This window comes from Cimex lectularius, unplaced genomic scaffold, assembly GCF_000648675.2.
Source record: "Cimex lectularius strain Harlan isolate CLEC.00 unplaced genomic scaffold, Clec_2.1 scaffold95, whole genome shotgun sequence".
Classification (NCBI taxonomy): Eukaryota; Metazoa; Arthropoda; class Insecta; order Hemiptera; family Cimicidae; genus Cimex; species Cimex lectularius.
Genome location: NW_019392779.1, coordinates 150,401 through 175,326, shown reverse-complemented (window position 1 = coordinate 175,326; position 24,926 = coordinate 150,401). Strand labels below are relative to the sequence as shown.

The window sequence follows — 24,926 nt, the reverse complement described above, 5'->3', positions numbered from 1 at the left end:
TATTGCTGTAGGCGGTATAAATGATGTAAATGATGGACCAAGAATGTTCCCTTGTAGTATGCCGGATTGTATTGGCCTGATTTCCGAGAACTCTTTGACATACTTGAATCTGAACTAACAGTCGGTTAGACAGGATTTCAGGAAAGGTAAGAAGTGAATAAGAGCAGAAATTTATAAAGCATGCCCGAATGCTAAACACAATCAAAAGTCTATGCTACATCTAGAAACGCCAATATAAAATCATTGGTCTTTTAAAAATGACAATTTCTTACTTATGTAGAAATCGTGAGATGCGGTCTGGTGTGATGTAGGTTTCAGAAAAACATTTTCTTTATCGTGCCAACGTTTCGATCTTTATTGAGATCATCNATTTGAATAATTCACTTTTCCACATCCAAAATGTAACTGTTACATGTAAACAATGTTTGTAAATCCCAGGCCCTGAAGATGATCTCAATAAAGATCGAAACGTTGGCACGATAAAGTAAATGTTTTTCTGGATCCTACATCACACCAGACTGTATCTCACGATTTCTAAATAAATATCGATTAACGGTCACTAATCACCACACAATTTCTTACATTTTCCAATTTCAGAAAGACGTAACGTTTATTTTTATGTAATGTTTAATATACTCGTTCATTTTCATTATAATTAATTTTTTATATAGTTTTTCATTTACATATAAAAAAAATCCTAAATTAAAATAAATATAATTTGTATGATTTTTATTTCTCAGGTTCTCAAATATAAAAATATACAGTGATTTTATACCATCTTTAAGTTATTTTCATTCTGTAAAGAAAGAATTAATGTAAAGTTAAAAACGGTAATTTGAAATTGAGAAAGGTTAATGTGATGAAAAATAATTTGAACATAAAAAATGGTAATTTGGTGCAAAGAAAGGTTAACGACAGAATAAAGCTATAAATAATACTTTGACTAATTTAAGATACATTACAATCGATTATTTTTTGTGAGGTGTGATGTACTATATAAAGAATTAAATTCACTAATTTCGTGGTCCGCTTGACTAATTAATATATTACAATTAATTAAGGTTTTTAGTTGAGATAAAAAAGTCAATGGCACGAGCGGGATTCGAACCCTCGATCTTCGGCATAAATACGCCGCTGCTCTATCACTTGAGCTATCGTGACCTCGATCCACTCGGACACCAACCTCCCATCTCAACCGCACCTTTTCAATATTCCCTCCCTTTTGCCATTTTTCAAATGTCGTGTATTGGATTGGATTTTATCTCAACTAAAACCCTTAATTAATTGTAATGTATAAAGAATATAACTAGAATTAGCGGACCACTACCTATCAGTTGTTGAATAATTGGCTTTAATAAGTCTTGTAAAAATGGGTAAGAGTTGGGATTTAAAAAATTAAGAATTTGAGAGGCCATGAACGATTTTTCCCCCCATTCTTTTATTTATATTTTGTTTCGTACGGTCAATCAGAAGTTTCATTATCTTTTAATTCGAATAGGCTCCAGAATAGGTTGAATTATTCCCGATTTCGCTCCAGACTCAGATCCGCGCTGGTTCGGGCCGACCGCAAGATGTGACTGGGGTTAATGGGCACTCATGTTCAGCCGGAGAGGTAGGCAAGTTGTGGCTACGTTTCAGGGGCGGGGGCTTCTGAACTATGAGCCTTAAGTAAGTAATTAAGGCTCACATCCGTCCCCTCTACTAACACTGTATCGCCATCTGGTTCCTCCTAATTGAATTTCGCCTAATTTATACCTATAGACCGATCGGGATGACAAACTTGAAGCTGGTTTTTCGACAACTGCTGATCCGCTTAGTTCGGCTGTTATTCGGTTTTTGCCTGTACTTGTGAATCATTTTCAGATACAGCAAAACAGTTTCTAATGTTTGTTTTATTTCTAGGTGGAGGTAGTGATGATAGCGATGAAGAAGCAGCGCCACCGGCGGAGACGGCTTTAGTCGAAGAGCTCCCCCCTGCGGCAGAAGATGAAGAAGCTGCAGCTCGCATGAGGCAGATGGTACAGCTTTCTTCGAGTCCTTTGTTAGCTCAAACGTAAGTAAATCCTGTCTTGGCCGGCTGTAGGATGAAACTGGTTAAAAGAAATGATTATATCTTTACGCCTGTGCCCGTGTGTGTTGCAATCTTAGATTTGTTTTTTTTGATAACCTTATAGTATGTTGATAATTAATAAAAAGTTAAGGAAAGACGACGGATATGATTAAATTATGATATAAACTTGTAATTTGGTCGTTATCGATCATCCTGGTCTGCCTGGGTTCGCTGTGTTGTCAGTCGGGCGGACGCGTTTCGGCATTTCGCCATCTTCAAAGTGTCAAAAAGAAATCATGCAGAGATTTCAATAAAGACGACTTCGGCACTATTTCTGTCAGACCATGCGAACATACCAGCATGATCGATAACAGCCAAAGTATATACGATTATTAACCTTTATTAATACCGGTTTATTTGGTTTTACAGAGAACTGTCTACAAGCCAAAGCGATTTCTTTAAAATGCTGGATGAAAAAATAAATAATGTGAGTATTAAGTTTAATGTATTCGTATGGCATTAAGTATAACTCCGTTTTGTCCACAGGGTCCAGACTACGACCCAAATGGAGAATACGAATTTGCCATGGACCACTCCCAGCTTTGCAGACTGCTGCAAGAATGGCAAGCCGCCAAGCAGAGGTCGATGTACGGCATGCACAAAAAACCGATGCAGAGGTACCACTCGCTCCAGAGCAACGGCGAGCTCGGCGCGGCGAGGCACAAGCTGCAGCACCAGATGACCTACGCCACGGCCGCCCCGCCACCGCAGCAGTTCGTGTACGCGAGCCAGTACGACCAGTACCCCGTGCCCCAGATGAGACACTACCAGCCGCCCCCTCCGCCTCAGTACCACCCCCAATACCACCACGTCGCTAACAGTGTAGTCATGTACGACAAAAACAGGGGTGGCTATTACACCGAGCTGGCGTGACCCCAGCCGCAAGAGGGGTTGCCACCCCCTGCGCCCTATCTCCCTTATCCCTGGACTTTGGAGTAACGGCGATACTCTTCTTCCCGTATCTCATGCCCCTACCCCCTTGTGTATTTGTGATGTTTAGTAAATAATATAAGTTTTTAATAATAAAAATAAACAATAGTCATAATTGCGATTTGTTAAATTTGTCAGCGATCAGAGAACACCACCTCCTGTTACTTGATCGTTGACTTAATACTTTTAAATACTTTAAAGTAATATTTATAGTTTTGTTTGTTAATCTCGGAGAACATGTCACAGAGTAAAGAGACAATGACCAACCTTAACATAATATAAAATCTATTTAATTAGTTATCTGTTTATTATTGATTATTATTTCTAATTTTTTGTACAAAGTCAGTTGAGAAGAAAAATTAGTGTCCAGCTTGTGACGCCAATATTTCTTTACAACTGTCTTTGCATAAAAATTAGAAATTTAAAAGTTGCCAACTTCAGAAGGTTAAAGAGAAATTATCTTCCATTCTTTTGCAAGGATAAAATTCTGAGACATCTTCGCTATTTAAAATGTTATCTACTAAATTAATTAATAAAATTAAGCCAACTAAATTAACATAAAACTTTTTTTTAGAGTTTTTACTTTTTTTTCTGAACAACCTTCATACAAATTTTAAAAGGCAATCTCTGCTCTGTGATATAAGCAATTATGGGATTTTCAAACGCGAATATTGTCAATTATAAACCATGTTAGAGACATAAGGGTTTTTCACAAAATTTGTTATATTGATTCAATTTATCAGTTTACTTATAAATAATAAAAACACGAGAGAGATAATGATATAATTATATTAAAACTATGTATTATACCTATGTAAATATAACAGTCTACCAAAAAAAAGAAAAAAAAGAACATTTACCAAAATAAGTTATGTACAAATGTTATAAAACGTGTGAATGTAAATAATATTAAAAGGGATGTAAAATAATTACATATTAGGAAAACCAAAGTTAGGTTGAAGATTGAAATGGTCTATAAAAATGTATGCAGATCTACCTCTTACACAAAAAATTATAATATAACGGAATAAAACGGGGAGTAATAAAACCGATTAGTATTAGGTTTTATCGCCTGGAAGTTAAAAAATATGTAAGGCGTTAGAAAATAAAGTGAACAGGATTCCATTGACCAAACCATTTTCCTGACTAGATTTCCTAAAATTTTGTAAATAGGCATTAGCCGTTAGATTAAAAGAACTAAACAAATATAGATAAATAACAGTTTAAGATTTTCAATATGATTTTTATTTAAATTTGAATAAAAAATTTAAAACTGAAATCATATCCGAATTTTTACAAGCACTTAATACTTGATTGGAAAATAAGCACCAATCCAGACTATTTTGTTTTTAACTTTGCTTTCTGCTCTTCCTTCTTGTTCAATCTTCACTGGTTAATTAAATAACAAACTTGTATTTTTTTCTCTTTTAGACAGCATGAGCGTATTTTCTATTTCTATTTAGTATTTTCTACCATATTCTGTTATAAAATGACTGATGTTACTATATCACTTGCCCATACTATTTGGGCTTAGTTTTTTAAAATCAATTTTAAAATTTTAAGCCCCTCTCGTTTTATTTCTTTTAAAAATGAAATATTAAATCCAGGATTTTTTTCATCGAGACATTCTTAGAATGTGTAATTTTTTAAATGTATAAATAAAAACTATAGTTATATTTTTGAAATATATATTTAAAAAATATATGTAACCAAAAAAAAACAAATTTTATAAAATTTTTCTCCCCTTATGTCTAGTGCCTGTTTAAAATATGAAAATAAATAACTTACAATGTGTAATGTTAAGAACCATTCCAAATCCACATAAATTTTACTACAAATAAAAAGATAAACCTTTTTTAAAACAATTTATAACTGCTTGAATTTTAAAATATCATAAAAAAATTTCAATTTATTTTTATATTCAAGTTAAAGAAATGTTTACAATAGTATAAGAAGGCTTAAATGTAACAAAAGAAATATTTTATTTCTTCATAATAAAGTTACATTTTTACATGTTCCGATTAATAAAAACTATAATAATAATCTTACTGTTAAAAATGAAATATTTACTATCTTTTATAAATTCATTTACTTTAAAAAAAAGGTAACACAATGCTTGTATGTTTTCCGGAAAATTTTTGTGTTATCATCGAGATCAATTATGTTTTTCACCCCTTCCTTTTATTGTTGAATGTTTATAATAATATCAAACGTTATGTTGTTTTATTTTTAAAAGTTTGATACGTAAAAAACAATTTTTATTTTGTCTAGTCATGTAATGTTATATTATTAAAAAACTAGGTTATAAAATGAGTCAGACTTTTCAAGGGAAATAAAAATTTAAAAAAATATGAATAAATAAAAGAATATAGATGTAGAATTTATCCTGTTCTGAAATATATAAAAAATAAAAATATCTTTGGAATGCATTTTATAAATTTTACGGAAAAAGTTTAAAAAAAATGCATTCTGATATTAATGTGATATTTTGTAGTTTTAATTCTTTATTAAAAAATAAATAATATTGCAATTTGTTAATCACAGTTGACTGCACGATTGTAATAACAATTTAACAATCTGGTCTGTTTTTTGTTACGTTAAAAAAAATCAAGCCAAATCAAATTTGCCTAAGTTGACATTAGTTAAACCAACAATTTCGTCCTCTTTTCTCATGAAATTTGTACCAACCTCACCCAAGGAGAAACTGTGAGAAAAGTTATGTTAAAAAAATACTGTGTAAATTATTGTAATGTGATTGTAAAGAAAAAACAAATTTGTTAAGTTTCTCAAAGTCTATAATCGTACCGTTTGTATTGATTTGTTAAAGAAAAAAAACACCTCAGTTGTAATAATGAACAATCAAAATAAATGTATTTATGGACTTGACATGTTTATTTTAAGCTCGTACGGTTTGATTTCCTATTTTGACGATTATTTTTGTATAATCAACGATAAAATTATAATTTGATAAGTTTCCTGCAGAATCAAATGCCGAACGTGTGGTAATGTGACAACTTTTAACCCGAATATGAAGATATAATCATACAAAATGAGAAGAATGACAACTTGAGCTTAAGGTTTTTGTCCTTGTCAAACGAAGACAGACAGACAGAAGGAGAAAGAGAGCAGGTGAGAGAGAGAATATCAGAGAGGCAGTGAAGAGAGACTGAATATGAAAGGGTAAAGAAATGTTAATAGGGTAGGAATAAGGAAAGATTGATAATAAATAAGGAATAGAAGAAAGGATGAGAAAGAGTAAGAAAGATAGAGAGAGAGAAAAAAAGGTAAAGTACAGATTGATCGAGATAGAATTATAAATAGGAAGGGAGATAAAGATAGAGAGAGAGAGAAAAAAAGAGAGAGAGAGAAAAAGAGAGAGAGATAAAGAGTGATAGATGCATAGTTAGATATGTAGTGATAGGAAGAGAGATTGATTGATATCGCTTAATTTACATAATCTCTCAAGATTCGGTCTCGATCTAAAGAGAAGAGAGAGTGAGGGAGAGAAAGAGAGAGAGAGTGATAGATGGATAGATAGATAGGTAGGGATAGAAAGGGAGAGAGAGAGAAAGAGAGAGAGAGAGCCAGAGAATATCAGAGAGCAGTGAGACTGAATATAAAAGTGTAAAGAAATGTTAATAGGGTAGGAATAAGGAAAGATTGATTATAAATAAGGAATAGAAGAAAGGTTGAGAAAGAGTAAGAAAGATAGAGAGAGAGAAAGAAAACTAAAGTAGATAGATTGATCGAGATAGAATTTGAAATAGGAATGGAGAGAAAGATAGAGAGAGGGTGAGGGAGAGCTAAAGAANATATGTAGCGATAGAAGCTAAAAAAATATATATATATTTTTTTAGAGAGAGATAGAGTGATAGATGGAGACAGTCAGAGTTAGATAGATAGGTAGAGATAGAAACAGAGAGGGAGAGAGAGAGAGCGAGAGAGAGGGAGAGAGAAGATAGAGGGGGAGAGAGAGAGAAAGAACGAAAAGAGAGAGAGAGAGAAAGAACGAAAAGAGAGAGCGAGAGAAAGAGAAAGAACGAAAAGAGAGAGAGAGAGAGAGAGAGTGAGAGATGGATATATAGTTAGATAGATAGGTAGCGATAGAAAGAGAGAGAGTGAGAGAGAGAGCTAAAAAAATATATATATTTTTTTTAGAGAGAGATAGAGTGATAGATGGAGACAGTCAGACTTAGATAGATAGGTAGAGATAGAAACAGAGAGAGAGAGAGAGAGAGAGAGAGAGAGAGAGAGAGAGAGAGAGAGAGAGAGAGAGAGGGAGAGAGAGAGGGAGTGAAATGGGAGTAATGGTATAGGGAAGAGACAGTGAGCAACATAAAATAGTTTGAACCATATTCTGTAATAAAATATATACTTAAATGAAGTATAGAGAAATATGTAAGGCAATAAAAAACATGTAGCTAAACAAACACATTTATTAATTTTTGTAACTATATAGTAACACATCTAATAACATAGTTTATCTTTGTTCTTTTAAACTCATATCTAACCAACTTGTACATTATATGGTAACTTAGTCCACAGCGTGAACTATTCGATCCGGTGACGGTTCGAACGTGCAACAAGACAATGCAAACTTCAACAAACAATGGTAAACATACAGGATTAAAATAGGTTAAAGCGCAAACATATCAACACATGAAATTATCACAGCAATTTTGTCGTTCAATTTGACAATTTTGTTTATACTGTTTGAAAATACCCCGAAAATGTTTAACTATATCTATAAGATCTGAAGAAAGAAATCGTGATAAGACGTGATATTGTGAGTTTTAAAGTTGAATATTAAAGTAATTTTATTATTATATATACGAATCCTATCACAGCGATTGTCATTTTATTTATTAAACTGGCCCATACTATTTTGACACATTTTGTTCCAAAAAAGAGATGAATAAATGGTAAATTCCTACATAATAAACATTTTTGTTTGAATTTTTTTTAATACAAATTGACTAAGATTTGGCAGTTTTTTAATAAAATCAAATAGTCTAAATATTTTTCTTTTTAAAACAAGAATCAACCCTTTTTTAGAAAATTAAAACGTTCAGAGCTGCGCATCCTCATAATGGCCGTCCTGTCAAAAGAAAACAACTTGTTAAAACGTTTCAAATTTTATTTTCGAGAATGCGATAAAAGATCCGCCCGTTGTTTTACACCGAGTCGACTTTTCGAAAAGTTTTACAATCCAGGTAAAAAGAGATTATGTCTCCCAAAAATATGCAATTACAATTATACTATTCCAGGACGGATCTTATATCCAGATACAAAAAATAAAATAAAGGAACATTGTTAATTTTTTTTTTTGTAAAATCTCGTTACAACTTTTTTGTTTTGTTATTTTTTTTTATATTATCAAATTGCAAACATAGTTTTGGGAGCATATTACAAACATACATGCATTTTATACATTGATGAGATTGGTGAACATCGAGAAATATTTACGGACAACGGGTTCCTCCCTGTCGTAACGAGATTTTACGAAAGTTACGTCAATAAACTAAAAACATGAAGTCACTACACAGAGAGGAAATCCTTAAATTGTTTATATTTGAATAACAATTGTTTATGTATAGCTCCCTTCCCTTTTTACAATTTTGACACCAAAGTTCATTTTCATCTAAAAAAAACAAAACAAAAAACTGAGATTCATGCTAATTTAATACAATTATAAACATGCTCGAAGCATTCTTCCTTTTCATGCTTGGCTTTAGTTTTTAACCGATAGCTTTTTTTCAAAATAAACTGTTTTCCAATTGCAAAACAAGAACTTTGATGTAAAAAATTGATTTGTTAAATCTCTTAGCATTGATAACAGCTCAATGTCAAAAATTTTTAACTGTTACAGGTATAACATTTCGGTCCGCCTGTCCAAGCTCTGGATAACTATATCAGACGTGGTTCTCCATCTTCAATCTGTAAAGAGCCCAACACAGCGAGGATAGGCGGACCAAAATAGTTTGGAACAAATTTTAAATTGTCGTTTCAATCAAATTATTTTTTGTAATTATTCGAAAAAATGGAATATCAAATTGATTCTGTTTTTAAAGAATATTCAAAAGAATGGTCTTGAAATTATATCGTACCCATGGGAAAAGTGTTATTCAAGTCTATATAATTTTACTATTGTTACTATAAATGTTTTATCTTTAAATTTAAACTGTTCTTTATATTTTTAAGTTCAACGTCAAACGAGTATTATTTTTTCTTTTCGCCTCTACTTTAGTAGGTTGTAAAAGCGAGTCGGTGCGAACCCACGTGACGGCAGATCGATTTAACGCCCATCTTACAACTTCTGACCTGGGCCATTCTGTTCAAATAATTTGGCTAGTATAATTAATTAATTAATCGTACATTGTATGAAGGTTTAAAACAAACTCTTGTTTGCATATTGTCATTTTACATTTTGGCACACGCAAATTTCTATTGTTTTATAGCGAAGAAAAATTAAATAATTAATTATTTAAGCTGGGTTGTTCTCGCCTTTTTTATGAAAAATCTTGTTTTAATAATCAACAGTTTTCAATATAATTTATTTAGTATTTTTTAAATATATGTTATTGTCATTGTAACAGTTTTAACTACTACTCGTGCAATGAACAATTCTAGGTAGGTCTGTATTTGTTTAATTTAATTTTATTTACACATTCTTCTTAATTCTTATCACTTATCGATAAAAATTTTACTGGATTTTTCTAAAAATGTTATATTTTAAATAATATTTTTGTAGATAATGTTGTTCCAGCGTGAATGTTGTAGAAAAGTTCATATAAAAACATTACCTAGTTTGATAATTATCGGCGATTCATTTTGAATAAAAAGCTCAAAATTAAGTTTTATTTTTGTCTAAATTAAAATAGCAAATACGTCTAGTTTTACTAAAAGCAACGTGCAAAGTTTAATTTCTTCTCTTTTTTGTTTTGAAGCAGTGCACAGTTTAAATTAGAAAAGAAAATTTGCTTACCAACTTTAAAAATTAATCATAATCCTCTTGCAAACATGGCTTATGCACGATTTGGACTGTTGTAATGACCAGCCTTGACAAAACGTGAAAGAAAACCAACAGAAACAAAATTGTAAGGTTGTAGTTTGATCAAAACGAAAAATCCTTCAAAATAAGGACCTAAGTAAGTGCAAGGAGCAAAAGAAACCATTCGGTTACATTACAAGACCTAATTTTGATTCTGGCCACCCAGGGAACTAAAAACAAAATAACCACTGAACAATTAGAAAGTTAACGTTATTTGTCCTTGGTAAGATCGATAAATCATTATGAGAGACATCACAAGTCGGATAATCAAGAAAGACCAAGGTGAAATTAAATCAAACCCAAAATCGAGAGTAAAAAACAGAAAAAAATTAAAACCCTGAGAGCCTAAATTTTACCAAAATGTACCACTTGCATTATATGCAAAAGCCAATACAATCTAAAGGTAGTACAGTACAAATAAGATTTTCATAAAGACTCGCATATAAAAATCTAAGAAGCATAAACTATATAAAACAAGGAGTCTATCATAAACAAATGTACTTACAATCTAAAAAAGCCCAGCATTACAAAAAGTACTTTTCAATCAGACCTAATTGAGAAAAAAAACCAGGTCTAAGTTGAACTGATGTTAATAAGACCCTGAAAATATACAATCTGAAGTATTATACTGACTATACCTTTCATTGCACGTACAACAATGAAATGTTCTATAGTGACAAGCAATAATAAATAATAGACATGACATATCAAACATGAACCAAATATTTAAGCAAAATCTTATCAAGCTAGTTGAAAGGGATTAACCTCGCATATTTTGAAATGCACTACAATCCAAAAATAGTTCTATAGCAGAAGTGGATAAAAATCCAATAGACATAAACTGATAAAGAACATGGAGTCTGGCATGCATTCAAATATACGTATAACGAAAAAACGTTCAATTTATATCAACACCCTGAAAATGTATAAATGAACGGACCATCTGAAGTTCTTTGAACAAAAAATGATAAATACCCTTCACGTAAATTCTAATCGATCAAGAAGCTTAAATTCTCCTCTTGTAAGAAAATAAAGTCCTAGCATGTGTTGCACATATCGAAATTGCACAATTTCAAGAAATGTACAAAAGACAAATCATAATAAATAAATTATCGATTAAGAAATTATTAAGCAAAAACCGAGGCCAGTTGATGGGCATGAAACCGTCGGCAGCACGTACAATACAAAAATTAGCACTGTAGGCTCAAATCATTGAACCAAAATCCTGGAAAAACAATCTGTATATTATGCGGAGTATGATATGCAAATGTAAGTTTAAAAGATCAAGGTGGAATTCAACTGTCGTAAATGTACAAATGTACGTACAACCTGAGAGTTCTATACAAACAATAATTGAATAACACCTTATATAATTCAGGTGATCAAGCAAGCATAAAGACCTTCATTTCGCCTGATGTTACAAAAGATGGCCCTAGGCCTTTAATTACATGTACTATCCAAAGAAAAGCTCTATAGATACAAACAATACGAAAATAATAGTCAAAATCTTTACAGACGGGTACAAGACCGGCGATGGTGTGGCGTGTGCTGTGTATAGCGAGGGAGTGGCACCTCCTGGCCGTTGCCCCCTCATTGCAGGGTATACACGGCAGAGCTGTATGCGATTTGGCACGCTCTCGAGGCGGGCTCAGCCTTCCTCATATGTACCGACTCTCTGAGCGCTGTCTGGGGTATACGCGACAGGTTCTCTGTAGACCCTCTCGTCGTGCTCTTGTTAGAGAAATACGCGGTGATCGAGCCTCTCGGAAAAACGGTGGTTGTTGTCTGGATTCCCGGACACGTCGGCCTGGAGGGTAACGAACGTGCGGACGAGGCGGCGAAAGCCGGTACGTCCCACCCTCCAGATAGGACCATCGCGATCAGCCCCCCTGACGCTAAACACGCAGTAAAAATTTGATAAAAGAAAGATGGCAGAGTCAGTGGGCGGGGTCGTCGAAGAGGCTCTTGCGAGTCAAGAGCACGACCGGTAGATGGCCCTCAGAGAATCTGAGCAGGAGACGAGGGATCGTCCTCACCCGACTGAGGATTGGCCATACGCGGTTGACACATGGGCACCTGCTTTTGGGCCAAAGCCCGCGCAGGTGCCCCTTATGCAGAGAAAGGTTGCTCGATGTAATAGAGGCGTGTCATGCCTCCATACAGAGAGCGTGTAGGCATGCCGCCGGACTTAAGAAGAATTCTCGAACACGGTAGCGAGTTTCAGAGTCCCCTGTTCCATTTTTTAGGGGAAATTTTTTTTTTATTGTATACAGTATGTCTTATGTGTTGTGTCTATATGTTTTGTCTGAGTGCATGTATTTATTAGCGTGAATGGCAAGGGGTGAAGGTGAAATCTAACGTCATCATCATCCCTCGAACGATGAGAGCGTAAGAGTGTGTGTTCGGGGTCGATGGCGGAATATTTATAATAGTACTCCATCGACCCAAATCTAGGTTAGTTTGAATATAGGGTCGGTGGAGGAATATCAAGTACTCCACCGACCAAACTGTACGAGTGTATTGTATGAATGTATTTATGTGTATCAATGTATTTATTTGTATGAATGTTGTGTTTGAAAGGGTAAATAGAATATAGACATAGTTGGGGGCTGGAAATGACCTAGATGTCGGAAGCCCCAGTCAAAAAAATAAAAATAAATAAATAGTCAAAATCATATCAAGCACAAACGAAATGTTTAAGTAAAGACCATTTGTCTCGTTAAAAACCGGCGAACCCTTCCAAAAAGTACATCTATCTAAAAAGTAATTCTACATCAACAATAAAGTTTTCTAAAAGGCATGATTGTACAAAAAATTCGAGAAGCATAAACTGATATCGAAAATGAGTCTGCCATGTATGAAAAGGTACGTAGAATCTAAAGACATTCAATACAAAAAGAAATAAGAAATAATTAATATTTTCAACCAGGCCTAAATGATTGGGGAAAAAATAGCACATGTTGATTCAACTGATGTCGACAAGACCCTGTAAATGTTCAAATGCACGTTCAAATGCATGTTAAATGTTCAAATCTGATGTTTTATACAGAATAACAATAGTCAAATACTTTCCACGTAAAAAGAAAGTGATAAAAAAAGCTTAAATTGGCGATGAAAGATGTTCCTAGCGCGTATTTAAATACACACAATGTGCAACATCAACAAATGTTCCATGGGGGCAAAACTAATCATTGTACATAAATCAAATATAAACAAATGTTTGAGCAAAAACCTATTAGGGCTGTTGATAAAGAATAAACCAGCATATGGCATAATATACGAAGTCTTAATTTTATTCAGAAATACAACATAAAAAATAGGGTGGAAATGACACGTACAAGCCGGACGTTCGAAACTTAACAATCTGAAATAAACTGGCGAAACAAAGAAAGATTCAATTGGAAATCTACCAAGGGGCCTGAAAATATACAATTACAACAAGAAGCTCTAGAACAAAATCGATCCAACAAAACAAAAACACTACAAAAGAAATCTAATCTAAGATATTTTAAGCTCCTGGTAAATAAAAAACTACAAACACTATAGCAACATAACTTCAAAGCCATAACCTAAAACTTAAAAGTTAAGGAAACTACTAAATAAAATAATATTTATTTTTTAATCTTATTCTAATTACTACATATGAGTCAATTATTCGAGCTTTCTTATTTTTGACTACGACAAAAGCTCTGCAATGCAATTCTTCTCAGTTTTATTCTAAAGCATTATGAAACAAATTGTTTATTGAATAATTTCTGTTACTTTTTTTCCCTTAATTGACATTTATTTACACTACTTTTCTGATTGTCCGGTTTTATCTGGCAATCTTGATAATTTACTATTTATTTAATTCACATTGCCTTTTATGAAATTGTTATGAAAATACTGTCAAAACTCGTATAATACTTGAAATCTCTATTTTTAAATATATAGATTTTGTCTTAATTTTTTTTGGTCTCTTATTCTTGAGAGGTTTAGGGCGTTTCTTTTTAAAATGGATAACTAAATTCTTTGGTCTAGACATGAAAAAATATATATAATTTTTTTATAGAGAAAAGAGGGCACTTGGATGAGCACATTATCTCCACCCCCTTGTAAGGAGTTTATTTAAATATTGTTAAAATTAAAAATGGAAGATTATTAGTTTTTTCTTTACTTTTATTTGAATCATTCGTTCTTTTTTGAACCATTTTAATTAGTACATAATTTTTTGTGCAATAATCGTGAATGTGAAACTGAGTGGCATCTTCAGTCTTGGTTAAGGCTCATGTTACTGCAAATTAATTTTATACCAAAAATTTTAAAAGGGTGCTTTTTTTCTCATGTGTGTGTGTTTTTTTTAAGTCATAAATTTGCATATTTGTTTAAAGATACGAGTCGGAGAATTCTAAATCGGAAGCGCTCGCCCGGGAGGAACGGGTATAAATTGAGACCCCGGCTCCGTAAGCGGAATCCGAAGTTCCTTCTCCAGTTATGTAGTCGGCAACGATGATATCTTTGTTTACCGTGAGCAAGTTTGTCTGGTCGGTCCCGATCCCTGTCTTCCCGTCTCCTCCTTTCAGGGCGTCTCTCTCGGCCAGCCTTTGCTTAAGAAGGCGTATCCTCTCCTCTTTCTGCGAACAGGGTGGTGAGGACAATGAAAATAATGAGAACAGCATAATGTGTTATGGAGACTCACGGCACTTATGAGTTTCTGCAGTTCTTCGTTCTCAGCGAGCAGTTTCTGATACCTGTCTTCGTCCTCCTTGGACACGCCGACGTCCGGGTTGTATTTGGATTCAGCTTTGTCCCTAGGATGCCTGATCACCTCTATCACCTAACGAAGAAAAACATACAAGCTCTTCAACATACACTCTCATAGTATAAATTTATCAAAAGAAAAGCACACACGTACAATATTAACGTATGGGCTCAAAACATGACCAATATCAACACGATGATATTAAACACATCAAAGGAGAGAAATTTAAACACGTATTCTGAACACACTGATAATTTTTATATCACGATATTGTTGAAATTGTCCATCTTTGATGCTAATACATATTTATTGAGTGATACCTTAGGTACGAAGATTAAAGCCATGGACAAGAAGCAGCAGAATATCAAAGCGAGTGAGACGAAAGTGAAACTTGCGTCTTGTTGTGAAGCTATGACCATTGTGACCGGAGCTGTGATGAGGCAGAGGACGACGACGTTGTAAATAGACATGCCGACGTAGCGGGAGTCGTTGATCTGCTTCACTTTTATGCTTCGAGTCTCATAAGCGAGGAAGAGGCCGAAGACGAGCACGAGCCCTTTGTAACCGTACATCAGCCCGAGCCAAACGTTATTGTTGGCGCTTTCGCAGTGTTCCAGCTCCGGTCTGATCTTGATGTCGTCGTCCATCGAGGCTGGAAGCTCGAGGGGGAATATCTCTATTGTCCTTTGAAGTGGGTCGTACAGCTGCCAGAAGAATAGAATGAAGAAATCGACGGCGAGAAGACCGGCCACCATCGTGTATAGCTTCCAAGGTTGGACCTTTTTCTACAGAGGAAAATGTCGATTAAAACAATCAAAATTAAATGTCAAAGGACGATTACATTTTTACAACATATCATGGTACATTTATTGAAATTACTAAGAAGATAAAAAAAATAAAAATATGAAGTCGGTAATCTCAACTAATAGAATTTAAGAATTCGTATGTCAAACCGTTCTGTATCTATACGCCAGACTAAAAGTAAAAAACTGAGCCTTGGTACAATTCAGCTTACTAGGTTTATGATGACATCGACCATTCGAGCCGTTTAAATCATGTGGTATATTGAAACCATCGTGGGTTATATAACTGAACCATGAAGACCTCTAAATATTTAGGCTAGAATCTTAAAAGTCGTAAATGGGCTAACTAACATCAGTCCCTTCAACTAAAAATTGTTGATTGTGCTTATCCTAGCCATATTGTATATCAATAGACGGGGGAAATAGCGTTTGTCAAATCGTGTTCCTATATACTGTTCAGAACATGCAGTATATCCAGACAATGGTGCACCCAAGAACTGAACCATGAAGGATTCCTAATTTTTAGGCTGATAGTTAAAGTTTATTCAGTTCAGTTCTAGCCAAATGGTGACATATATTCTGAATTATATTGTACATTAAGAAAAGTGTAGGACCGAAAAGTAAACCGTGAGTAACTCCAGATTTTTCGGTAAGAAGGCTAACGGTTGTAAATAGGATGACATCAGGCCTAGTACACTAAGATAGTAGATCGCTAATGTAATGACTGTGGAAAACATCTGAAATAGATACCAGAGATGCGTAAAACCCGAATACTTCATATTGGATTGTATATTAATATAAGTGTAGGACTAACAATCAAACCATGAGGAAGTACAGATTAGTAGTTAAAGATCTATATAAAATATGCAAGCACTATTGCGATAATATTATATAATATTATTAACATATATAATTATTAATACGGCAAATAGTGTTCTATATGTAGAATAGTGTAGGACTGAAAACTAAACCACGAAGAACTCCAGCGTTTTAAGTTAGAAGCTTACAAATTGTAAATAGACATGGTGACGTCTGCCATAGCCAAATGTTGTTAGAAGATAATGTGAAAATTAGACTGTCCATCAATAATAGTATAGGACTGATAATAGATCCCTGAAGAAATCCAGTTTTTTTAAAGAAGCTTAAAGGTTGTAAATACATATGCCGACATTTGCCTGTCAAAGTTCACTGTCTAAATTATGTTGTTACGTTAAGAATAATGTAGGTCTAAAAACTTTACCATGAAGAACTCCAGCTTTTTAGATTAGAAGATTAACTAACCCTGATAATCTTCCAATTTTAAAATTTAAACTTAAGGTTTAATATTATAATTTTATTAGTTGTCCACAAAGTGGTACTGGAGTACAAAATTATTAAAGAAGTTAAGTTTGGGCAGGTTTGTTCGTTTGGGGAGTTTTTAATGGGGTTGCTATTGTCTTTTCAACAATAAGAACTGTCATAACAATTATAGCACCTGATTCGTACTTACCACTGTCTCGGACTTGGCTTTCGTCGTGAGCCTGTGCACCCGCCAAACTTTGCTGAACATCGCGCCATAACCGAGGGTGAAGCCGATGGACAGAAGCCACACTCTGGCCTGGCAGATTATAGGGTAAACTTCGGGTGAGACAAACTGGCCGTCGAGCCCTAGTAGGTAAACGCTCGACAGACAGATGATGACGCCGACTAACATGATTGTGTTGCAGACTGGATGCGATGACATAATGACTCTGAAAAAAAAGTTCGTATTACAACAGTTTTTCCGTAGTTTTTTGATCCAATTACCTTCTATATCTATAAACAACGTTGAAAGAGATCAAAATGATCGCACCGACTATACCAATACTTGACACGGTCCACATGCAAATAAGCAAAGGAAGGGATAATGTCCTCAAAACTGTTCTCACTATGGTCCTATCCTGAGGTATTTTTCCACCTGTAAATTGTTGATTGTTGAAAACACGTGTGACATTAATTTTTTATGAACGTACCGCTCCATCTTTCTTTATTGAACCATGTCAAATTATCAGCCTGCGTATCGTAATACCCGAGTTTGACATAATTTCCATCTATGACTTGTTCTATCTGCGTCAAGGCGATCCTGTCGCCCTGAGAGCTGAATGCGACAACCCCCTGAAACAAATTCTTTATATCCTCCCTTCACCTTTATTTTAAATTACTTACCGAAACGCCTAAAAACTGCGTGGAATTGATTGCCGAGTATATTTCGTCCGCTATCTCCTTATCCGTGTATGTAAAGTTTTTTAGCGTTTTCCCGTGCCTGTGAAGTCTCTCCATCGTCTTGTTGAAAGCTGGTGAGCCCATTTGTGAGATATTGTTCAAAGAGAATTTTTAACTTTTAAGATTTACCTAAGGCGACTGACCAGACGGCGTCGTAGGCAAGAGGAGCTTCCTGGTATCCCTCAGGATACCTCATGTTATCAATGTCATAATTGGCACTTTTTAACACAGCGTTCAGCCTGACTCTGAATTCTTCCGTCGTCTACACATGTAAAAAAACACAAATAAAATCATATATCAGAGTTGCACTCAATTTTGTGACATCCAAGTCATACCAAAGTCTATTTTTTATATTTGCACAAACTTTAAGACTTGGCAAATCAAATACCGACTTACCATCCCTGATATGGTCTTCTGCTTATTCTGATTCCACATCAAGGCTTCAGTTGTAATATGACCTTCAGCTGCGGTTCTCATCTGTTCCTTGGTACAAGTGATGCCTTCTTTTTCAAGATTGACCTCGAACCAATTATCTTCGTACCAGCCTAGTATTTAAAATATCTTTTATTAAAGATTATTGTTTACTGGGGACGCATTAAAAAAGAAATATAGGTCAAATTTTGTCATACCGATGAAAAACCAAACGTAGGATTTTCCGTAAAGTTCTTGATGGTACATTTCGCACAGTACTTTCCTTGCGGCGACGACGTAGAAAAGTCCGACGATTATGCGTGCGTCCTGTCTCCGTAGATTCCTGACGGCGTCGCTCGGATCGCTCAAAAAGCTCTGCCTCGTTACGATTTCGATCCCTTTTTCCTTACATCTCGCTTCCAGGTCTTCGACCGTCTTCAAAATGAAAAATATAAAAGCTATATTTCGGCTAGAAAGTCCTTGAAGCACTTACGGAAATGAAGACTTCTTCCGCTTGCTGGAGGATAGCGACGCGCGACCAGCCGAACTTCTCCATCAGCTTTATCCTCGTCGGATTATGAACCGTAGCTGAAGGATGTGTCCTGAACAGAGTCGGAAAACGGTCTCGGTCCGATAGCGCAGGCGAACTCGCACCGTAACACAACTAAACAAGTGTTTCTTTAAAAGATCTGTTTTTATATTTATCAAAATCAACCTACGACGACAAGATTCCACATCTTGGCAGCTTCTGCGACAGTCGTGCAGACCGTGCTGCACCCGGCGAGTAGCATCAGCTTCTGCGGCTTGTTGTAAAGGAGGTTGTACATCACTGAAGCGCCAAGGCCCGGTTCGCACTTTCAACTAATAAATTAAAAAAATGATCTAAAAACAAGAACAATAAACAAAATACCTCGCTGTCATTCCAGTGCAGTTTCAAAGTGAAGCCTCTCAGCAGATCGTTGTTTTTATTTACATCTTCTAAAGCTAGGTTTGCTGCCGGCTCACAAGCCTAGAACAATTCATGATGAACAGCCGACATTTGTCTACAATATACTTTATTTTAAATATAACTTACCTGCCCTCCCTGCCAGCCACCCTTTCCGGCGATTGGGAAGATCCCACCGATGTGAAGCACGTTGGCGTCATCATCGATGATCACTCCTATACAGTGGCTTACGACCAGAAGAAGCGCCGTACATTTCTGAATACTCTAGAATTATAATTTATAACGTGATACAAAATTCTTTTCACCTTTTCAAGAAATTAAACAAGAATCCATGAAACAAAGCCTAAAAGATACTCAGAACCGATAAGAACTGGTGTCAGCGCAAAAACTGATTTAAAAAAATGTTTCAACCAGGAATGATATTAAATCTTCAAATACTACATATTTTGTTTTGTACAGGAAACGTCTGAATGCTGTGCAAAGTTTGTTCTTCGGTTGGCCTGATTTGAACAGTTTGTATAATCAAAGCTCAACCGACACAAAGTTAATAAAAAATTAAAATAACACGTCAATAATTACATTTTGCGATGATAAAATAGGATTTCAGGAGTAAGCAGAACGAAATAAACAACATAGGACATCTCATAATTAAGTATTTGCCAAACCCTGTTCTTCGTTAATAACCTGCAAAGTTTTATAGTTGTTGGGATCATTTCCTACCTTCTAGAGAAGAAAAAGTAACCGTTTAGTGCGTTCCTAGATATTTCAGGATTTTTTTGGTGCTTCCTGTCCAATGCTTACTACTTTATCCTGATATCCTATTTAACTGATCGCTGGTTTAGAGTAAGGTGCGGCAATTAGTCTGATGCCAGGCCAATCCGAAGTCCCAATAGGGGACATTCTTGGTCCCAGCCTGTTTACCATTTTACTTTCCTATACGATTGGGAATACATATGGAGGGCTGCAAGAGAATGCAAATCGATAAAAAGATTTTTTCCAACGATTGTATCGAGGAAAGCACATTCCGTACTCCTATAAGCTGCCCATGTATTGAGCATCACGATAAAAACAAGGAATATCTCTACAGGCTTAAACTGGAGGATAATTAATTATGCAACTGCACGACAAGAGAACAAACTTAGGAGCTCGTCATACTGCACAGTGAACTGTATGAATCTTCGAGAAAACAGCTCGTGATATCAATAATAACTCATGGAGAAAGCTGGCTTACAAAAATTCAGGAAATATTTAAAAAGCACAATAAAGAATTTAATAAATTTATTAATAATATAAACTTTGAAAAAAATCAATGGGTTAAGCAAAAATAATAATAAAATAAATAGATATATTGTAATAACAATTGCCACCTAAATGACCAAAGTGAAGTGAAAAAAATTGTAAAATATTATAATTTAAAAAACATATTGTACTATTTATAATTGTAAAAGCCTGTGTAATCTTAACGGGTACAAGCTGAAAAAAGCCCTATTAGGACGATCTAGCCTGGATCTGAAAAGCACTTGTAAAATTTTTTTATTGCTTTAAAATTTACATGAATTATCGTTCCAGAAATTCAACATTGTAGTGTTTCTAAAAATCGTACTGAAAAAGTAGAAATAAATAGGAGAATTAAGCCATTGTACTTTAAGCATATTTACAAATTTCAAAATTGCCTATATATAGAGCCACGGTTTTTTTCTTTCCTCAATCAATTTCTTAATCTTTGAAAAAAGTAATTACACCACTAAAAAGGTTATTAAATGGAGTACGTTTTCTGAAATTTGTTATTGGTTGTTCTTATCCTAGTCATATTGTATATCAATAGACGTAGGAAATAGAATTTGCCAAATCATGTTTCCATATACTGTTCAGAACATGCAGTATATCCAAACAATGGTGTACCCAAGAACTTGAACCATGAAGGATTCAAGATTTTTAGTCTGAAAGTTTGAAAGTTTTTTTTGCTGTTAAAGGTTATTCAGTTCAGTTCTAGCCAAACGATGATATATATTCTGAATTGTATTGTATATTAAGAAAAGTGTAGAACCAAAAAGTAAGCCGTGAGTAACTCCAGACTTTTCGGTAAGAAGGCTAACGGTTGTAAATAGCTATGATGATATCAGGCCAGCTACACTAAGATTGTATATCGCTAAAAAAATTGTAGAGTATTATAATTGAAAAAATATATTGTACTATTTATAATTGTAAAAGCCTGTAATCTTAACGGGAGCAAGCTGAAAAAAAGCGCTATCTAGCCTGGATCTGAAAAGAACTTGTAAAATTTTTTATTGCTTTAAAATTTACATGAATTATCGTTCCAGAAATTCAACATTGTAGTTTCTAAAAATCATACTGAAAAAGTAGAAATAAATAGGAGAATTAAGCCATTGTACCTATACTTTAAGCATATTTACCAATTTCAAAATTGCCTGTATATAGAACCACGGTTTTTTCCTTTCCTCAATCAATTTCTTAATCTTTGAAAAAAGTAATTACACCACTAAAAAGGATATTAAATGGAGTACGTTTTCTGAAATTTGCTGGCCTCCAGGTTTGAAAATAGTAGTTTAGAATCACCATAGTATGTTTTTCAACATAATTTTTTTTTTTTCAAAATTCTCTCTATTAAAACAATTATTTCGCAAAGTTTACAGGTTTAGTAATGGCCACATCTTATTGGAAATTTAACGTAGTTTTCAATAGTATCAACAGATGTGTCCAAAACCTTTTAGTTTTGAAGTTATCGTTGTTTATTGGAAGCAAGATCGTGAAATCTTAAAAAATCTGAAAAAGTGGAATAACTCCGAAACTGCTGAGATTCGGACCATAGTTAATTAGGACTTTTTGGTTCCATTTTGAATGAACAATCTACGGGCAAAGTTTGTAACACGTGTAGCCGAACACCCTGAATATAGTCAATATTATAACATGGTATGTACTATAAAAAATGGAAGATTAGATAAATACATAGGTTAAATTCGTTAAATATATATTCGTATAGCAGATATTTTTAAAATTTATAATCTTGATAAATATTTTGACTAAATGCACACGATGACTAAAGTAGAATGTACAGTAAGAGATAAGCAGGAGAATACAAGGCCAATTTGTAGTCACCGGCCACAATTTGTATCATAAGTTTTTTCCATTTAAATTAAACTTTAGTAAAAACAATAAATATTCATAGGTTAATTATCACTTTAGCATTATATTTTAAATTTTCTATGGAAATTTGTAAGTGGTTTTAGCAAAATTCCTTGCAGTTGTTACTTTTGTTTGGATTTTTATTAAAACTTTTCCGTTAGTAGGCAGCAAAACAACACTTTTTCAAAGTCGATAAACCTAAAAATAAGGTTTGCAACTTGGATCCATGACCTGGACGCCGGCTGGTTGTTACCATCTGAATAATTGACATCGGCGAAAATCTTTAATCAAAAATAGAACCTGACAAGGTTTTTTTATATTGTAATTGCAGCCGGTTTGAACTTAAAAAAAAAAAAAAAATTATAATGGTGATTTTTGTATAGTTCTGTGAATGTCAAATATATTCAAAATGGATCATAAGGTGTTTGAAATAAGGAGAAATTATTGAAAGCGCAGATCGTTAAACACTTCCAATAGTTAAGAATCGACTATTTCTAATATATGATAGGGAGGAAAACATAGTTGAGTACCTGGAAGATAATCATTTCGGCGACTATTGATCAAACGGGACGGCACTGCGCAAGGCAGGCCAGCCTTTTTTCCCCTTGAGCTTAGGGTACGCCTGAAAAACCGGAAATCACGATTTTCTTTCTTTTTCTTCGTTGAAATATGGACGACTTCTAGTTTTCTATTTCACCGGTGGTCGAGACCGAGATAAGTCCTGGCCCGGGAGCCGGGCTGCACTGGGGGGATCAATCCACGTCGACGGCAGCCGAATCAATGTTTGTACGCAAGTCTTGGACGAAAGAGGGCAGACTGGACTGTTGTCCTATCAAATTGACGATGAATGAAAATATAAAACCCACTCGCGCTCTGCACTACCTAAATATCAACTTGACGAGAAAAATCTGTAAATCATCATACTAAATCACATACAATTAATTAAGGTTTTTACTTGAGATAAAAAAGTCAGTGTCACGGGCGGGATTCGAACGCACGACCTTCGGCCGTGTTTTTTTCGCCGAGAAATAAATAGATTAAATGACATTTGAAAAATAGCAAAAAGTAGGGAAAATTCAAAAGGTGGGGTTGAGATGGGAAGTGGATCGAAATCACGATAGCTCAAGTGGTAGAGCAGTGGCGTATCAAGCCGAAGGTCGTGGGTTCGAATCCCGCTCGTGACTTTTTTAGCTCAACTAAAAACTTCAATTAATTGAATGATATTAATTGGTCAAGCGGACCACGAAAAACAGTGAACTAAATCACATATTTTAAAAAATCTGACAGGAATTATTTCATTGAGAAAAAGCTTTTAACTTGAAAGTCATCTTCCCTTCTATTTCTAAGATGTATATTATTTAATACTATTACTATTATAAAAGAATTTCATGTGTTACTAGACAATTGAAAACTTAAATAAAGATGTTTTGTAATTTGTCCTATGAGTTTATATGTGTTGTAAAGCATTATATAATTGGAACTGCATGTGCTTTTCTTAATTATTTTATATGTAACCTATACATGTGATATAGCATGTCTCTTCTTCTTTTTTCTTGGGCCCAACCCTGAATTCGGAAAACCGAAAACAAGGTCCCAGAGGTTTTTTACGATCAAACCTGACAACAATTATTTCATTTATCGATCAGGCACCTTTTATATTTCATTTAAACCAAAGTAAATACGACACCAAATGTTTGTTAAATTTGAATCTTTAATTACAATTTATTTTCACATAAAATGACAATATATTTTATTAATTATTATTTTTAATTTAAAGAATCCTTTTATCCTATAACAAATCTATCTCAAATCTACAAACCTTAATTTTAAAATGGAATTTGATTCTCGTTTTATAGTTCCATAAAGAAAGGTAAATTATTATTATTATTATTAAAACTTTGACCACCAAATTAAAAAATACAAGTAAAATATTAACACAACTTTTAAAATGAAATATTATTTTTTTTATTTTTCTTTATAAAAATATATACCCTTTAAAAACTAAATTACAATTATTATTTTTTTATTTTGACGTCAAAGTAATAAAAATTAACTCACTTGAACAGTGTGCACACCAAATTTTTCTTTTTACCAAAAATAGCTGTTTACCCACATAAGCCAGAAAGGGATCTGTTCTAGGACTTAAAAAAAATAGCCCTTTCTTGGCCCCTACTCCTTTCACTGTTAGAGTGTGTGGAGGGGCATGGCGGTTCATTTAAATCTGAATGTGACATACATATTAGGAAATAGCACAAATGTGATCATAAACTTTTTTTTCACACGGTCCCAGCACGAACACTGACTAGCGCTGCACCCAGAGCACCCAACCTTGAGAAACCGGCCATTGGCAACACTCAGTGAGATGAATTAACGAGCAAGGATGTTTCGAGGTTATAACGATTAAGGCGACATCGCGACTCGCTGGTTCTCTGGTTGGGGGTTGTGTAGAGAGGGCTCAAGTAGTAGGGTTAGGAAGGAAATTCTTCCCGACCGTAAAATCCTGTTACCATAAACCACCATGGTATTGTCACGTCATGGAAAGCATCGGT

At 34.3% G+C, this 24,926-nt stretch overlaps 2 protein-coding genes and 1 long non-coding RNA gene across 5 annotated transcripts in view; 1 reads left to right on the top strand and 2 right to left on the bottom strand.

Moving 5' to 3' along the window:
* Window positions 1-5,926, top strand: part of LOC106667827 — a 206,052-nt gene extending 200,126 nt beyond the window's left edge. For all 3 annotated transcript variants that reach the window (XM_014396029.2, XM_024227733.1, XM_024227732.1), the window contains 3 exons: window positions 1,903-2,053; window positions 2,480-2,537; window positions 2,597-5,926. In XM_014396029.2, the coding sequence (XP_014251515.1) occupies window positions 1,903-2,053; window positions 2,480-2,537; window positions 2,597-2,983 (596 nt within the window). In that variant the 3' untranslated portion in view covers window positions 2,984-5,926. The remainder of the gene's footprint in view (window positions 1-1,902; window positions 2,054-2,479; window positions 2,538-2,596) is intronic.
* Window positions 5,927-7,460: 1,534 nt separating this feature from the next.
* On the bottom strand, window positions 7,461-11,767 carry LOC112127195. The gene is made up of 2 exons (XR_002910456.1): window positions 10,026-11,767; window positions 7,461-8,138 (listed from the first exon to the last, which is right to left on the bottom strand). It is a non-coding gene; the product is annotated as an uncharacterized LOC112127195 (long non-coding RNA).
* Window positions 11,768-12,706: 939 nt separating this feature from the next.
* LOC106667826 (gamma-aminobutyric acid type B receptor subunit 1) lies at window positions 12,707-23,190 on the bottom strand. Its single transcript, XM_014396026.2, has 16 exons — window positions 22,908-23,190; window positions 19,363-19,497; window positions 19,198-19,296; window positions 19,007-19,141; window positions 18,781-18,951; window positions 18,506-18,722; window positions 18,273-18,421; window positions 18,006-18,138; window positions 17,820-17,947; window positions 17,627-17,768; window positions 17,421-17,571; window positions 17,125-17,365; window positions 15,153-15,617; window positions 14,770-14,907; window positions 14,466-14,704; window positions 12,707-13,660 (listed from the first exon to the last, which is right to left on the bottom strand). The coding sequence occupies exons 1-16, from the start codon at window positions 22,920-22,922 to the stop codon at window positions 13,648-13,650; spliced, it is 2,571 nt and encodes an 856-aa protein (XP_014251512.1). The 5' UTR covers window positions 22,923-23,190; the 3' UTR covers window positions 12,707-13,647.
* Window positions 23,191-24,926: the final 1,736 nt, after the last annotated feature.